This window comes from Anser brachyrhynchus, assembly GCF_964034855.1.
Source record: "Anser brachyrhynchus genome assembly, chromosome: 9".
Classification (NCBI taxonomy): Eukaryota; Metazoa; Chordata; class Aves; order Anseriformes; family Anatidae; genus Anser; species Anser brachyrhynchus.
In genome coordinates, this window is record NC_137703.1 from 12,655,166 (window position 1) to 12,672,086 (window position 16,921).

Genomic DNA, 16,921 nt, shown 5'->3' on the forward strand with positions numbered 1-16,921 from the left:
TCCCTTCCCTTAGATCGTCCTCGAAGGCATGATAGGTGAAGATTTCCGCAGCGACGTGGCACTGGATGACCTGTCCATTGAAAAAGGATACTGCCCAGGTACCTCATCACCCGGCTTGGGAAAGGGCAGCTTGCTTGTCGGGGCAGTCAATGTAGTTTCTGCCGTGAAGAGGATCTGGTCAAGGGGATTGATTTGCATGTGCCATTGTGTCTCTCGTAGGCGATTTGACTACAACGCCTGTCCCCAGCACATCAGCGCCTGGGACACCAACACCCTCGCCAGGCTCAGGTGAGTGGAGCAGACGAGTCATGGGGCTGCAGCGCTCTGGGCAGGGTGGGCTGTGGAGAGGAGGTGGCAGGAGGTGCATCACTGAACGTTTCCTCTGGTCCTTCCTCTGCCAGGGACCTGTGTGGTGGAAGGAGACCCTCACTACCACACGTTTGACAACCAAATACACCACTTCATGGGCACCTGCACCTACACCCTGTCCAAGCTGTGTGAGAGCAACAGCTCGCTGCCCTACTTCAACGTGGAAGCGGCCAATGAGCACAGGGGAGGCAACACTCGCGTGTCCTACGTCCAGTACGTGGACGTCGATGTGTATGGCCAGCGCATAAGGCTGGGGAAGGGCGGCGTGGTGACGGTAAGCGCAGGGGGGAGCAACGTCGGGGCTGTGTCAGGACAGAGAACGTTGCAAACGGGTTGCTCCAACTCTCTCTTGGTTTCTGTCCTTGCAGGTCAACGGAGTGGCAGAGGTGCTGCCCTGCACCCCATCGGCAGGCGTGCAGGTCTCGTCCAGCGGGTTCTACACTGTGGTCGCGACAGACTTTGGCTTGAGAGTGAAGTTTGATGGGAACCATCTGGTGGAGGTGACGCTTCCGAGCACCTTTGGGCAGAAGGTTTGTGGCATGTGTGGGAACTACAACGGGATGGCAGCAGACGATTTCCTGAACCCGGACGGGGTGCTGGAGCCAGACTCCACCAGCCTGGGTAACAGCTGGCAGGTGTCCAACGACAGCAGGTGCGTGTGGCCCCCGCGTAGGCCTGGGGACGCGTCGGGCAAGGGGAGGGGGAGGCACCAGGAGAAGCCCACAGATAACCCCGGGGCCCTTCTCCCTGCCTTTCCACAGCTGCTCAGCCGGACAGCCCGCCCCGCCAGCCTGTAGTGAGGCCGACAAGCAAGTCATTGCCAGCAGCCGCTTCTGCGGACTCCTCACTGACAGCAGCAGCCCGTTTCAGGTGTGCCACGCTGTGCTGAGTCCCAGCGGTTACTTCGACACCTGCCTTTACGACCTGTGTGAGCTGGGGCTGGATGGCGAGGCCCTGTGCAACAGCTTGCAGGCCTATGCGGATGCCTGCCAGGCGCTTGGTGTCAAGCTCCCTGCGTGGAGGAACGCAACATTCTGCCGTAAGTCAGAAGCAGGGAAGCACCCCGTTTCCCTGGGCCGGCTAGCCACCGTGGCAGGGAGCACCCTTTGTCTGTCAGATCCCCCTAGTGGTCCTTTCCCTGCAGAAGGCATCACGTGGGAGCAGCTGGTGGGAGCGGGGTGATGATGACAGTTGCCAAAACATGTGGTGGAGCCTGGCTACTTTGAGGGCATTCTGAGTGTAGGGTTACCGATGGTTTCACTGCTACTCCTTTTGCCTTGGCAGCCATCACCTGTCCAGCCAACAGTCACTACGAGCCCTGTGCTGCAGCCTGCCCTGCGACCTGTGTTGACCCTATGGCTCCCGTCACCTGCAGCCTGCCGTGCGTGGAGGGTTGTGTGTGCGACAGCGGGTACCTGCTCTACAACGACCGATGTGTGCCCAGCCAGCAGTGCGGGTGCTGGCACAATGGGCAGCACTACCCGGTGGGCTCGGAGTTCTGGACGGACAACACCTGCTCCACAAAGTGCACGTGTCCCGCACGGGGAGGCAAAGTCCAGTGCTCCAGCGCCTCATGCCCTGCGGGCCAGTACTGTGGTGTGCAGAATGGGAAACCCGAGTGCCTCGAACACTCCTACGGCATCTGCCACGTCCACGGTGACCCTCACTACGTTACCTTTGACAAGGTGACGCACGACTTCATGGGGAACTGCACCTACACGCTGGCCAAAGTGTGCTCCAACAGCTCCGTGCCCTACTTCAATGTTGAGGCAAAGAACGAGCATCGTGGCAACCCCCACGTGTCCTACGTGCGCGAAGTCCTGGTCGAGGTGTACGGAGAGCGCATTGCAATAGTCAAGCAGGAGAGGAGCCAAGTGCTGGTAAGGAGCTGGGCTGGCACAAGCACGGTGGGTCTGCAAGGCAGGGCTGGCTTTTCTTGGTAGGTTCTTGCATGTACTAGGGAAGAGGGGTCCCCAGAGTGCAGCAGACATATGGCCGGGCAAGCTGCAGGGGTGTCTGTGCGAGTGGGGCTCGTGGTCCCGTGGGGCTGAGTGCCCCAGAGAGACGACGGTCCATTGCGGTGCGTCTGCCCTAGGTGAACGATGTGCGCCGGACCTTGCCGGTGAGTGCAGCAGGAGGTGCCATCAGAGTGAGCACAAGCGGCCGCTACATCGTCCTGGAGACGGACTTCAACCTCAGAGTGTCCTACGACGCCGACCACTCGGTGGAGGTGAGGGTGCCCACCACCTACTCCAACCTGACCTGCGGCATGTGCGGGAACTTCAACAGCCGGCGAGAGGACGATTACATGATGCCCGACGGGCAGCAAGCCGCAGACTCCAATGCGCTGGGGGAGAGCTGGAAGGTGCCGGACGGTGACCCCTCTTGCGGTGTGCCCGTCCCCCCGGAACCCTGCAGTGCAGAAGAGGAGAAGCTCTACCAATCGGAGCAGTTCTGTGGCATACTGACTGCCGGACCAGGCTCTTTTGAGAGCTGCCATGCCGTGATCAACCCCCAGAGCTACTTTGAGACCTGCTCCTATGACCTTTGTGCCCTGAGTGGCAGCCAGGAGGTCCTGTGTGGTGCCCTGGAGGCCTATGCTGATGCGTGCCAGGCAGCCGGCGTGACTCTTCTCCCCTGGAGGAATGCCACCTTCTGCCGTGAGTACCTGCCTTGGATTTGCAGAGGAAAGCGGGCCTCTCCCTGTGCCCAGTTCCTCTGGCAAAGCACCGATCAACGATTCGTTGGTCTTCCCCTTCCCAGAAGGTAGCCCCTTACTGGCGGGCTTTGCAGGTCCTAATTGTCCCCTTCCCGTTGCAGCCCTGCGGTGCCCTGCCAACAGCTACTATGACCCTTGCATGACTGGCTGTCCTGCCACCTGCGTTGACCGACAAGCCCCGCAGAACTGCTCCAAGCCCTGCATGGAGGGCTGCGCGTGCACCTCTGGCTTCCTCCTCAGCGGAGACACCTGCGTGCCCGAGGCCAACTGTGGCTGCCTCTTTGAGGGCAACTACTACAGCGTGAGTGAAAACCCTGTTGTGGCTCGCTCCCCTCCCGAGGCACTGCTTTGCCTCTACTTCCCTGCCTGACGTGATGGGGCTCCGGGTTTCTCTGCCTGCAGGAAGGAGAGCACTTTGTGAACGAGAACTGCACGAGACAGTGCCGATGTGAAGCCAACGGCCAGATGGTTTGCTCTGTGTTGTCCTGTGGTGAGGAGGAGGTCTGCAAGATCCAGGACGGCCAGCGGGGCTGTTACCCGGCCAGCACAGCTCTCTGCCACATCTACGGCGACCCGCATTACAGCACCTTCGATGGGAAGCTTCACCACTTCCAGGGCTCCTGCAACTACACAGTGGTGACGGCCTGTGACAACTCCTCCCTCGGCTTCAGCGTCACCACGCGCAACGAACATCGGGGCAGCAAGAGCTGGACGGCTCTGAACTCGGTGGCACTGTCCGTGGATGGCCTCCACATTGCACTGCGCAAGAACAAGGAAGTCTACGTAAGCGCCCCTCACTTTTAGGCCTGGGAACACAGATATCCAAAGTACCATTAGTAGCACGGTTCCCCCAGAAGAGCTTGATGTTGCCTGAACCTGCTGGCGTGCTCACACGAGAGCACAGCGAGTCTCTGAGTGGGGCAGATAGGACTGCTGGCGCAGCAACAGAGTTTCTGCCTGCTGTCCCGAGCTTTCTGTGTGCTGTCCGTGGGGTAGCTGCTGTTCTCGTAGGGCTGGGCGCGGTTTCTCATGCCATCAGCGCTTGTGACTCGGTGGGCCCTGGCACCACCAGCGGAGGGCCCGTCTTTATGCTTGTGTCTCCCGCTCTCCTCCCTGTTCAGATCAACGGTGCTCTGGCCTCCCTGCCTGCTTCTCCAGCCCCAGGTGTGAACGTTTCCCTGAGTGGCTCCTACGTGCAAGTCTCTACCAAGCTGGGCCTGCAGGTGCAGTTCAACGGGGACCATGAGCTCCTTGTGAGGGTGTCCGAGAAGCACTGGGGCAAGCTGTGTGGGCTGTGTGGAACATACACCGGGAGACAAGAGGACGACTTCACACGACCCGATGGCGTCGTCGTGCCTCACATCAATGACTTTGGAGACAGCTGGAGGGTGCCGGATGACGAGTGGCCGTGAGTCCTTGTTGTGTCGCGTAGATGACGAGCAAAGGGGAGCATGAGAGAGGGGAGCTGTGAGCGGCCCGAGGAGGGAGGGTTGGTAGCGGCAGGCAAGGGGCGGGGGGCAGGAGGCAGTTGCGGGAAAGCGCGAGGGAGCGCATGGAGGCTCCACAGCAGCAGGCCCGTGGCCCTTGTGTCTCACCTCTGTGCTGCATCCACCCGTGGGATGTGCTGTCTGCAGCTGGATTCCAGACATGTGGCTGTTCCCCTTTGTCCTCAAGGCTGGCTTGCTAGTGGCAGTGCCCGGGCCACACCACACGGTCAGGGTGCGTGCTGCTGTCTCCCCGTAGGCGCTGTGCCCTGGGGCCCTCGGTGACCTCCATGCCGGGCCCTGTGTCCCACTCCACACACCGCATCTCGCTGCTCCTGACCTTGGAGAGGGTGGGCCAGGGCATGAGCATGGTGCTATTGCCAAGCTGGTGTGGTCACAGGTTCCTCAGCCATCTGCTTCTGTGTCTCTGATGTCTGTCTGCTTTGCAGGTGTGAGACAACCCCTGAACCATCTCCGCCCTGCTCCCCCTCTGCGGAGGAGGCAGCTAACAAGGAGTGTGCAATCCTCACGCAACCCAGTGGCCCGTTCCAGCCATGCCACGCAGTTCTGCCACCCGAGACGTACTTTGAGAGCTGTGTCTATGACCATTGTGCCACGGGTGGCAGCACGGAGCAGCTCTGCAATGCCCTGGGTGCCTATGCTGCAGCCTGTGCTGAGGCAGGTGTTGCTCTGGGAGACTGGAGTGATGGCACTGTCTGTGGTGAGTGTCCCGTTGATCTCGTTTGGGGTGCGGGTTCAAGGAATAGGGCGGCACGGGTTGCTCTGTGTATCACCAGATGTTGTTGGGACAGTATACTGGTCATGCTGGGATGCATCTAACTTTGTTTAGCGAGACTCCTTGTGACAGGGATACTGTGGCATTCTTGACCTTCACTCCTTTTGCCATGGTATTTCGTTGTCTGGGAAGGGTGGAATAACTGCATGGAAGAAATCACCATTATGAAACACAGCTTCTATACCTCTTTCTCATTGTAGGTCCAACAGTTCCTCCAACCTCGACCCCCTTGCCAGGTACCACAACGCAGCCTCCCCACACAACATCACCTGGGACAAGCACAGGTATGTTTAATTCTTGTCCATGTTTTTTTACTGGCTGTGGTAAGCGCTGGGCTGAAGTACCTTCACTTGGTTGGCCTCCTCACCTGGCCATGAGCATACCAGGGATGTAGGTGTGCCGTGTGGGACACTGGGCAAACACGGTAGCCATCACCAGCAAGACCCACATGGTGCTCAGGTTCTGTCCTGTCCCATGCCCACCTTCTGCTCGTGGCAACTGTTCAGGTCCTTTCCTTTAAAGCCCCCGTTTGAAGGACAGAGGGGCTGTAGGGAAGGGGCTATGCTTCTCCTTTTATCACCCAGCTACGCTGGTGGCACAGCCTGGGAGTAGTGTGCCTCTTTTTGAGGAGTGATCCCTGTGTGCTTTCTTCCCTGGGCTTCTCTTGTCATGGCGTTGGGGTGTTTGGGCAGGGTGGACCAGCTGCCTGGAACAAAATTCCCATGTTGACACAGACCTCTTCTGCCTATCCGTAGGCCCGCTGCCTCCAACAGCCTCGACTCCGTTGCCAGACAGCACAACACAGCCTACACACACACTGCCACCAACCACACCTGGGCCAAGCTCAGGTATCGGAGCCTTCCACCCCCTTTTTTGCAGTTGTTATTAGCTGCTTCAGTTGTCTTCACTACTGTTAGAGGACAAACGGAGCATTTGCGTTGGAGGGGCTGTTACTTTCTTTGTGCCACTCAATTGCTGTGGTAACAGACATTGACTACTTGGACCCTTTCTAAGCTGTTACGGTGGGATCACTGCTCTGGGCACCAGTGCCTGAAGCATTGAGGGGTATAAGTGATATGGAGTGGCACTGTAACAAAAAGTCCAGTGTTGACACAGATTTCCACTAGCTCTGTCTCCCGGAGAACAGCATAGACGAGTTAAGGGGCTGCAGCGTTCTGGGCAGGGTGGGCTGTGGAGAGGAGGTGGCAGGAGGTGCATCACTGAACGTTTCCTCTGGTCCTTCCTCTGTCAGGGACCTGTGTGGTGGAAGGAGACCCTCACTACCACACGTTTGACAACCAAATACACCACTTCATGGGCACCTGCACCTACACCCTGTCCAAGCTGTGTGAGAGCAACAGCTCGCTGCCCTACTTCAACGTGGAAGCGGCCAATGAGCACAGGGGAGGCAACACTCGCGTGTCCTACGTCCAGTACGTGGACGTCGATGTGTATGGCCAGCGCATAAGGCTGGGGAAGGGCGGCGTGGTGACGGTAAGCGCAGGGGGGAGCAACGTCGGGGCTGTGTCAGGACAGAGAACGTTGCAAACGGGTTGCTCCAACTCTCTCTTGGTTTCTGTCCTTGCAGGTCAACGGAGTGGCAGAGGTGCTGCCCTGCACCCCATCGGCAGGCGTGCAGGTCTCGTCCAGCGGGTTCTACACTGTGGTCGCGACAGACTTTGGCTTGAGAGTGAAGTTTGATGGGAACCATCTGGTGGAGGTGACGCTTCCGAGCACCTTTGGGCAGAAGGTTTGTGGCATGTGTGGGAACTACAACGGGATGGCAGCAGACGATTTCCTGAACCCGGACGGGGTGCTGGAGCCAGACTCCACCAGCCTGGGTAACAGCTGGCAGGTGTCCAACGACAGCAGGTGCGTGTGGCCCCCGCGTAGGCCTGGGGACGCGTCGGGCAAGGGGAGGGGGAGGCACCAGGAGAAGCCCACAGATAACCCCGGGGCCCTTCTCCCTGCCTTTCCACAGCTGCTCAGCCGGACAGCCCGCCCCGCCAGCCTGTAGTGAGGCCGACAAGCAAGTCATTGCCAGCAGCCGCTTCTGCGGACTCCTCACTGACAGCAGCAGCCCGTTTCAGGTGTGCCACGCTGTGCTGAGTCCCAGCGGTTACTTCGACACCTGCCTTTACGACCTGTGTGAGCTGGGGCTGGATGGCGAGGCCCTGTGCAACAGCTTGCAGGCCTATGCGGATGCCTGCCAGGCGCTTGGTGTCAAGCTCCCTGCGTGGAGGAACGCAACATTCTGCCGTAAGTCAGAAGCAGGGAAGCACCCCGTTTCCCTGGGCCGGCTAGCCACCGTGGCAGGGAGCACCCTTTGTCTGTCAGATCCCCCTAGTGGTCCTTTCCCTGCAGAAGTCATCACGTGGGAGCAGCTGGTGGGAGCGGGGTGATGATGACAGTTGCCAAAACATGTGGTGGAGCCTGGCTACTTTGAGGGCATTCTGAGTGTAGGGTTACCGATGGTTTCACTGCTACTCCTTTTGCCTTGGCAGCCATCACCTGTCCAGCCAACAGTCACTACGAGCCCTGTGCTGCAGCCTGCCCTGCGACCTGTGTTGACCCATTAGCACCCTATAAGTGCAGCCTGCCGTGCGTGGAGGGTTGTGTGTGCGACAGCGGGTACCTGCTCTACAACGACCGATGTGTGCCCAGCCAGCAGTGCGGGTGCTGGCACAATGGGCAGCACTACCCGGTGGGCTCGGAGTTCTGGACGGACAACACCTGCTCCACAAAGTGCACGTGTCCTGCACGGGGAGGCAAAGTCCAGTGCTCCAGCGCCTCATGCCCTGCGGGCCAGTACTGTGGTGTGCAGAATGGGAAACCCGAGTGCCTCGAACACTCCTACGGCATCTGCCACGTCCACGGTGACCCTCACTACGTTACCTTTGACAAGGTGACGCACGACTTCATGGGGAACTGCACCTACACGCTGGCCAAAGTGTGCTCCAACAGCTCCGTGCCCTACTTCAATGTTGAGGCAAAGAACGAGCATCGTGGCAACCCCCACGTGTCCTACGTGCGCGAAGTCCTGGTCGAGGTGTACGGAGAGCGCATTGCAATAGTCAAGCAGGAGAGGAGCCAAGTGCTGGTAAGGAGCTGGGCTGGCACAAGCACGGTGGGTCTGCAAGGCAGGGCTGGCTTTTCTTGGTAGGTTCTTGCATGTACTAGGGAAGAGGGGTCCGCAGAGTGCAGCAGACATATGGCCGGGCAAGCTGCAGGGGTGTCTGTGCGAGTGGGGCTCGTGGTCCCGTGGGGCTGAGTGCCCCAGAGAGACCACGGTCCATTGCGGTGCGTCTGCCCTAGGTGAACGATGTGCGCCGGACCTTGCCGGTGAGTGCAGCAGGAGGTGCCATCAGAGTGAGCACAAGCGGCCGCTACATCGTCCTGGAGACGGACTTCAACCTCAGAGTGTCCTACGACGCCGACCACTCGGTGGAGGTGAGGGTGCCCACCACCTACTCCAACCTGACCTGCGGCATGTGCGGGAACTTCAACAGCCGGCGAGAGGACGATTACATGATGCCCGACGGGCAGCAAGCCGCAGACTCCAATGCGCTGGGGGAGAGCTGGAAGGTGCCGGACGGTGACCCGTCTTGCGGTGTGCCCGTCCCCCCGGAACCCTGCAGTGCAGAAGAGGAGAAGCTCTACCAATCGGAGCAGTTCTGTGGCATACTGACTGCCGGACCAGGCTCTTTTGAGAGCTGCCATGCCGTGATCAACCCCCAGAGCTACTTTGAGACCTGCTCCTATGACCTTTGTGCCCTGAGTGGCAGCCAGGAGGTCCTGTGTGGTGCCCTGGAGGCCTATGCTGATGCGTGCCAGGCAGCCGGCGTGACTCTTCTCCCCTGGAGGAATGCCACCTTCTGCCGTGAGTACCTGCCTTGGATTTGCAGAGGAAAGCGGGCCTCTCCCTGTGCCCAGTTCCTCTGGCAAAGCACCGATCAACGATTCATTGGTCTTCCCCTTCCCAGAAGGTAGCCCCTTACTGGCGGGCTTTGCAGGTCCTAACTGTCCCCTTCCCGTTGCAGCCCTGCGGTGCCCTGCCAACAGCTACTATGACCCTTGCATGACTGGCTGTCCTGCCACCTGCGTTGACCGACAAGCCCCGCAGAACTGCTCCAAGCCCTGCATGGAGGGCTGCGCGTGCACCTCTGGCTTCCTCCTCAGCGGAGACACCTGCGTGCCCGAGGCCAACTGTGGCTGCCTCTTTGAGGGCAACTACTACAGCGTGAGTGAAAACCCTGTTGTGGCTCGCTCCCCTCCCGAGGCACTGCTTTGCCTCTACTTCCCTGCCTGACGTGATGGGGCTCCGGGTTTCTCTGCCTGCAGGAAGGAGAGCACTTTGTGAACGAGAACTGCACGAGACAGTGCCGATGTGAAGCCAACGGCCAGATGGTTTGCTCTGTGTTGTCCTGTGGTGAGGAGGAGGTCTGCAAGATCCAGGACGGCCAGCGGGGCTGTTACCCGGCCAGCACAGCTCTCTGCCACATCTACGGCGACCCGCATTACAGCACCTTCGATGGGAAGCTTCACCACTTCCAGGGCTCCTGCAACTACACAGTGGTGACGGCCTGTGACAACTCCTCCCTCGGCTTCAGCGTCACCACGCGCAACGAACATCGGGGCAGCAAGAGCTGGACGGCTCTGAACTCGGTGGCACTGTCCGTGGAAGGCCTCCACATTGCACTGCGCAAGAACAAGGAAGTCTACGTAAGCGCCCCTCACTTTTAGGCCTGGGAACACAGATATCCAAAGTACCATTAGTAGCACGGTTCCCCCAGAAGAGCTTGATGTTGCCTGAACCTGCTGGCGTGCTCACACGAGAGCACAGCGAGTCTCTGAGTGGGGCAGATAGGACTGCTGGCGCAGCAACAGAGTTTCTGCCTGCTGTCCCGAGCTTTCTGTGTGCTGTCCGTGGGGTAGCTGCTGTTCTCGTAGGGCTGGGCGCGGTTTCTCATGCCATCAGCGCTTGTGACTCGGTGGGCCCTGGCACCAGCAGTGGAGGGCCCGTCTTTATGCTTGTGTCTCCCGCTCTCCTCCCTGTTCAGATCAACGGTGCTCTGGCCTCCCTGCCTGCTTCTCCAGCCCCAGGTGTGAACGTTTCCCTGAGTGGCTCCTACGTGCAAGTCTCTACCAAGCTGGGCCTGCAGGTGCAGTTCAACGGGGACCATGAGCTCCTTGTGAGGGTGTCCGAGAAGCACTGGGGCAAGCTGTGTGGGCTGTGTGGAACATACACCGGGAGACAAGAGGACGACTTTACACGACCCGATGGCGTCGTCGTGCCTCACATCAATGACTTTGGAGACAGCTGGAGGGTGCCGGATGACGAGTGGCCGTGAGTCCTTGTTGTGTCGCGTAGATGACGAGCAAAGGGGAGCATGAGAGAGGGGAGCTGTGAGCGGCCCGAGGAGGGAGGGTTGGTAGCGGCAGGCAAGGGGCGGGGGGCAGGAGACAGTTGCGGGAAAGCGCGAGGGAGCGCATGGAGGCTCCACAGCAGCAGGCCCGTGGCCCTTGTGTCTCACCTCTGTGCTGCATCCACCCGTGGGATGAGCTGTCTGCAGCTGGATTCCAGACATGTGGCTGTTCCCCTTTGTCCTCAAGGCTGGCTTGCTAGTGGCAGTGCCCGGGCCACACCACACGGTCAGGGTGCGTGGTGCTGTCTCCCCGTAGGCGCTGTGCCCTGGGGCCCTCGGTGACCTCCATGCCAGGCCCTGTGTCCCACTCCACACACCGCATCTCGCTGCTCCTGACCTTGGAGAGGGTGGGCCAGGGCATGAGCATGGTGCTATTGCCAAGCTGGTGTGGTCACAGGTTCCTCAGCCATCTGCTTCTGTGTCTCTGATGTCTGTCTGCTTTGCAGGTGTGAGACAACCCCTGAACCATCTCCGCCCTGCTCCCCCTCTGCGGAGGAGGCAGCTAACAAGGAGTGTGCAATCCTCACGCAACCCAGTGGCCCGTTCCAGCCATGCCACGCAGTTCTGCCACCCGAGACGTACTTTGAGAGCTGTGTCTATGACCATTGTGCCACGGGTGGCAGCACGGAGCAGCTCTGCAATGCCCTGGGTGCCTATGCTGCAGCCTGTGCTGAGGCAGGTGTTGCTCTGGGAGACTGGAGTGATGGCACTGTCTGTGGTGAGTGTCCCATTTGGGTGTGTTTTCATGACTGAGCTGTGACAATCTCCCGCACAGATTCTGTGGGAACGAAAAGTCAGAGATAATGGGTGTTCTTTTCTTTTACATTCCTTGTCCTTAAGTCCTGCGGCTAAGGTTTAAGATCCTGGACCCTCTCATTGCCACAGGAAATCTGCTGGGTGTGCACAATACTTTCCAGACTTGCAGTCCGGGAAGGCTTGTCTTCTCTTCCAGAGGTGTCCTACCCATAATGTTCTTGTGTTCTTGACAGCATTGCTCGTCCTTAGTACGGAAGTGGCCTGTCCAGGGTGTAGTGTCATCAGCGTTTTGGCATTAGAAAGGCAGACGTTGCTTGAGGGATGTTGGGAGATGGCATCCCACTGCCCATCAAAGATGACTAAGACCTTACTGATGACTGTCCCTCTCTTACTTGAAGTGCTGCTTCACAGATGAGTCAGAATGGCCCTGAAGTTGTAGGAAATCATTGATAGTATCCAGCCCAAGACAGAGCCCCTGACCTTCTGGGAGGCATAGCAAGGTACCACCTGTAGAGGTGGAGAGAAGAAGGGGGAACCCAGAGAAGGGAGAGAGGAAGAAGTCTTCACCAATGAACACCGGGGAATGCCCGGGATGGGGACAATGTCTTGGGAGCAGCCTTGCTCCTCAGCCTGTCTGTCCTCGGGTTGCTCTCTACTACACCAGGATGCTGCCTACTTGCACTTGGGTGGCCATCCTCACCTGGCCATGAGCACGCCAGGGGTGTAGGTGTGCCCTGCAGGACACTGGGAAAAGGTGGCCCCACCCTTACTTTAGAAACTCTGCTTTCCTTTCTGCACCGTATCCAGCTCCCCCAACAGCCTGCAATTTCTCCTGCACATTTGACGTCGACTTCTGTGAGTGGGTCCAGGAGGAGTCCAGCAGCATCGACTGGATAAGACACAAGGGGCCAACACCATCGCCAGATACCGGCCCTTCCTTCGACCACACGACAGGAGGTAGGAGCAGCAGCCAGCTTGTGGCGGTCATTCAGGCCGAGGGGTGTCCTTAGGAAGATGGCAACAAACGTTTTCCAACAGCAAATACAGGCCGAATGTATCCTGGGTTTGATCCAGAGCCGTTTGTAGCAGTCTCCCCCAGGGCCAGAGCCTTCCTTTAGGAAGCTTTTCAGGCGTGGAATCAGTCTGTGGTACTGCCAGGACAGGCAAGGTTCTGTCGTGCAAGGGGAAAAGTAATGCAAAGCTTGATGGCAGACTGTCTTGGGGGAACAGGAACGGGTCTCTTCTAGGAGACACTGGCTTCTCCAGAAGCCAACGATGAGTGGGCCCCAAAGCTGCAGAGCCATGCTAGGGTGATGGCGGTGCTTCGGAGGTGATGCCATTGCCCTGCTCAAACCATAGAGCTGGCATGTCCTCTGGGAGCACGGTTTGTAGGTAGACTTGGGGCTGGGCGGTTGTGGCTAGTGAAGGAGCTCTCTTTGCTCTTCCCTCCTTTTGCCTGCCTTGAACTGCAGCAGGAGGTGCTCCCACGACTGTGCCTGGGTTGTCCCTGGGTGCTTTGTCTAGATTTGATGGTGTGCGACAGTGTGGCTGGCACTTTGTTTCAGACGGCTACTACATCTACCTGCATGGGAGCGACTATTACCCGTACTTGGTGTCTCAGCTGGTCAGTCCGGTGTGCAATTCAACGGGACCGCACTGCTTCCGCTTCTGGTACCACATGTACGGGGTGGCTGAAGAAATGGCCCTGCGGGTGTCCGTGACGAAGGACAAAGAACAAGTGCTGGTTTGGGAAAGAACTGGGAACCACGGGGACAGATGGCACTTGGGAGAGGTCACGGTGCACAGCACAGGAAACATGCAGGTAAGGGCAGAGGCTCTAACTGCCATCTGAGACAGAGTGTGCTTTGAAATGGCACACAATGTTTGTGGCTGGAGCTAATGCTGGAAACCATCCCTTCCCTTAGATTGTCCTCGAGGGACAATGGGGGGAAGATTTCCGCAGCGACGTGGCACTGGATGACCTGTCCATTGAAAAAGGATACTGCCCAGGTACCTCATCACCCGGCTTGGGAAAGGGCAGCTTGCTTGTCGGGGCAGTCAATGTAGTTTCTGCCGTGAAGAGGATCTGGTCAAGGGGATTGATTTGCATGTGCCATTGTGTCTCTCGTAGGCGATTTGACTACAACGCCTGTCCCCAGCACATCAGCGCCTGGGACACCAACACCCTCGCCAGGCTCAGGTGAGTGGAGCAGACGAGTCATGGGGCTGCAGCGCTCTGGGCAGGGTGGGCTGTGGAGAGGAGGTGGCAGGAGGTGCATCACTGAACGTTTCCTCTGGTCCTTCCTCTGCCAGGGACCTGTGTGGTGGAAGGAGACCCTCACTACCACACGTTTGACAACCAAATACACCACTTCATGGGCACCTGCACCTACACCCTGTCCAAGCTGTGTGAGAGCAACAGCTCGCTGCCCTACTTCAACGTGGAAGCGGCCAATGAGCACAGGGGAGGCAACACTCGCGTGTCCTACGTCCAGTACGTGGACATCGATGTGTATGGCCAGCGCATAAGGCTGGGGAAGGGCGGCGTGGTGACGGTAAGCGCAGGGGGGAGCAACGTCGGGGCTGTGTCAGGACAGAGAACGTTGCAAACGGGTTGCTCCAACTCTCTCTTGGTTTCTGTCCTTGCAGGTCAACGGAGTGGCAGAGGTGCTGCCCTGCACCCCATCGGCAGGCGTGCAGGTCTCGTCCAGCGGGTTCTACACTGTGGTCGCGACAGACTTTGGCTTGAGAGTGAAGTTTGATGGGAACCATCTGGTGGAGGTGACGCTTCCGAGCACCTTTGGGCAGAAGGTTTGTGGCATGTGTGGGAACTACAACGGGATGGCAGCAGACGATTTCCTGAACCCGGACGGGGTGCTGGAGCCAGACTCCACCAGCCTGGGTAACAGCTGGCAGGTGTCCAATGACAGCAGGTGCGTGTGGCCCCCGCGTAGGCCTGGGGACGCGTCGGGCAAGGGGAGGGGGAGGCACCAGGAGAAGCCCACAGATAACCCCGGGGCCCTTCTCCCTGCCTTTCCACAGCTGCTCAGCCGGACAGCCCGCCCCGCCAGCCTGTAGTGAGGCCGACAAGCAAGTCATTGCCAGCAGCCGCTTCTGCGGACTCCTCACTGACAGCAGCAGCCCGTTTCAGGTGTGCCACGCTGTGCTGAGTCCCAGCGGTTACTTCGACACCTGCCTTTACGACCTGTGTGAGCTGGGGCTGGATGGCGAGGCCCTGTGCAACAGCTTGCAGGCCTATGCGGATGCCTGCCAGGCGCTTGGTGTCAAGCTCCCTGCGTGGAGGAACGCAACATTCTGCCGTAAGTCAGAAGCAGGGAAGCACCCCGTTTCCCTGGGCCGGCTAGCCACCGTGGCAGGGAGCACCCTTTGTCTGTCAGATCCCCCTAGTGGTCCTTTCCCTGCAGAAGGCATCACGTGGGAGCAGCTGGTGGGAGCGGGGTGATGATGACAGTTGCCAAAACATGTGGTGGAGCCTGGCTACTTTGAGGGCATTCTGAGTGTAGGGTTACCGATGGTTTCACTGCTACTCCTTTTGCCTTGGCAGCCATCACCTGTCCAGCCAACAGTCACTACGAGCCCTGTGCTGCAGCCTGCCCTGCGACCTGTGTTGACCCTATGGCTCCCGTCACCTGCAGCCTGCCGTGCGTGGAGGGTTGTGTGTGCGACAGCGGGTACCTGCTCTACAACGACCGATGTGTGCCCAGCCAGCAGTGCGGGTGCTGGCACAATGGGCAGCACTACCCGGTGGGCTCGGAGTTCTGGACGGACAACACCTGCTCCACAAAGTGCACGTGTCCCGCACGGGGAGGCAAAGTCCAGTGCTCCAGCGCCTCATGCCCTGCGGGCCAGTACTGTGGTGTGCAGAATGGGAAACCCGAGTGCCTCGAACACTCCTACGGCATCTGCCACGTCCACGGTGACCCTCACTACGTTACCTTTGACAAGGTGACGCACGACTTCATGGGGAACTGCACCTACACGCTGGCCAAAGTGTGCTCCAACAGCTCCGTGCCCTACTTCAATGTTGAGGCAAAGAACGAGCATCGTGGCAACCCCCACGTGTCCTACGTGCGCGAAGTCCTGGTCGAGGTGTACGGAGAGCGCATTGCAATAGTCAAGCAGGAGAGGAGCCAAGTGCTGGTAAGGAGCTGGGCTGGCACAAGCACGGTGGGTCTGCAAGGCAGGGCTGGCTTTTCTTGGTAGGTTCTTGCATGTACTAGGGAAGAGGGGTCCGCAGAGTGCAGCAGACATATGGCCGGGCAAGCTGCAGGGGTGTCTGTGCGAGTGGGGCTCGTGGTCCCGTGGGGCTGAGTGCCCCAGAGAGACCACGGTCCATTGCGGTGCGTCTGCCCTAGGTGAACGATGTGCGCCGGACCTTGCCGGTGAGTGCAGCAGGAGGTGCCATCAGAGTGAGCACAAGCGGCCGCTACATCGTCCTGGAGACGGACTTCAACCTCAGAGTGTCCTACGACGCCGACCACTCGGTGGAGGTGAGGGTGCCCACCACCTACTCCAACCTGACCTGCGGCATGTGCGGGAACTTCAACAGCCGGCGAGAGGACGATTACATGATGCCCGACGGGCAGCAAGCCGCAGACTCCAATGCGCTGGGGGAGAGCTGGAAGGTGCCGGACGGTGACCCGTCTTGCGGTGTGCCCGTCCCCCCGGAACCCTGCAGTGCAGAAGAGGAGAAGCTCTACCAATCGGAGCAGTTCTGTGGCATACTGACTGCCGGACCAGGCTCTTTTGAGAGCTGCCATGCCGTGATCAACCCCCAGAGCTACTTTGAGACCTGCTCCTATGACCTTTGTGCCCTGAGTGGCAGCCAGGAGGTCCTGTGTGGTGCCCTGGAGGCCTATGCTGATGCGTGCCAGGCAGCCGGCGTGACTCTTCTCCCCTGGAGGAATGCCACCTTCTGCCGTGAGTACCTGCCTTGGATTTGCAGAGGAAAGCGGGCCTCTCCCTGTGCCCAGTTCCTCTGGCAAAGCACCGATCAACGATTCATTGGTCTTCCCCTTCCCAGAAGGTAGCCCCTTACTGGCGGGCTTTGCAGGTCCTAACTGTCCCCTTCCCGTTGCAGCCCTGCGGTGCCCTGCCAACAGCTACTATGACCCTTGCATGACTGGCTGTCCTGCCACCTGCGTTGACCGACAAGCCCCGCAGAACTGCTCCAAGCCCTGCATGGAGGGCTGCGCGTGCACCTCTGGCTTCCTCCTCAGCGGAGACACCTGCGTGCCCGAGGCCAACTGTGGCTGCCTCTTTGAGGGCAACTACTACAGCGTGAGTGAAAACCCTGTTGTGGCTCGCTCCCCTCCCGAGGCACTGCTTTGCCTCTACTTCCCTGCCTGAC

General features: G+C 59.3%; 1 protein-coding gene across 1 annotated transcript in view; it reads left to right on the forward strand.

Annotated features, from left to right (window-relative positions):
- Positions 1-16,921, forward strand: part of LOC308200183 (uncharacterized protein) — a 96,712-nt gene that overhangs the window by 23,848 nt on the left and 55,943 nt on the right. The window contains 32 exon segments of the mRNA XM_080605443.1: positions 14-98; positions 220-288; positions 402-643; positions 738-1,021; positions 1,131-1,408; positions 1,654-2,249; positions 2,465-3,029; positions 3,190-3,389; positions 3,491-3,871; positions 4,210-4,496; positions 5,022-5,293; positions 5,569-5,652; positions 6,124-6,216; positions 6,621-6,862; positions 6,957-7,240; positions 7,350-7,627; positions 7,873-8,468; positions 8,684-9,248; positions 9,409-9,608; positions 9,710-10,090; positions 10,429-10,715; positions 11,241-11,512; positions 12,358-12,507; positions 13,116-13,372; positions 13,476-13,560; positions 13,682-13,750; positions 13,864-14,105; positions 14,200-14,470; positions 14,472-14,870; positions 15,116-15,711; positions 15,927-16,491; positions 16,652-16,851. Of these exon segments, the coding sequence (XP_080461569.1) occupies positions 14-98; positions 220-288; positions 402-643; positions 738-1,021; positions 1,131-1,408; positions 1,654-2,249; positions 2,465-3,029; positions 3,190-3,389; positions 3,491-3,871; positions 4,210-4,496; positions 5,022-5,293; positions 5,569-5,652; positions 6,124-6,216; positions 6,621-6,862; positions 6,957-7,240; positions 7,350-7,627; positions 7,873-8,468; positions 8,684-9,248; positions 9,409-9,608; positions 9,710-10,090; positions 10,429-10,715; positions 11,241-11,512; positions 12,358-12,507; positions 13,116-13,372; positions 13,476-13,560; positions 13,682-13,750; positions 13,864-14,105; positions 14,200-14,470; positions 14,472-14,870; positions 15,116-15,711; positions 15,927-16,491; positions 16,652-16,851 (9,375 nt within the window).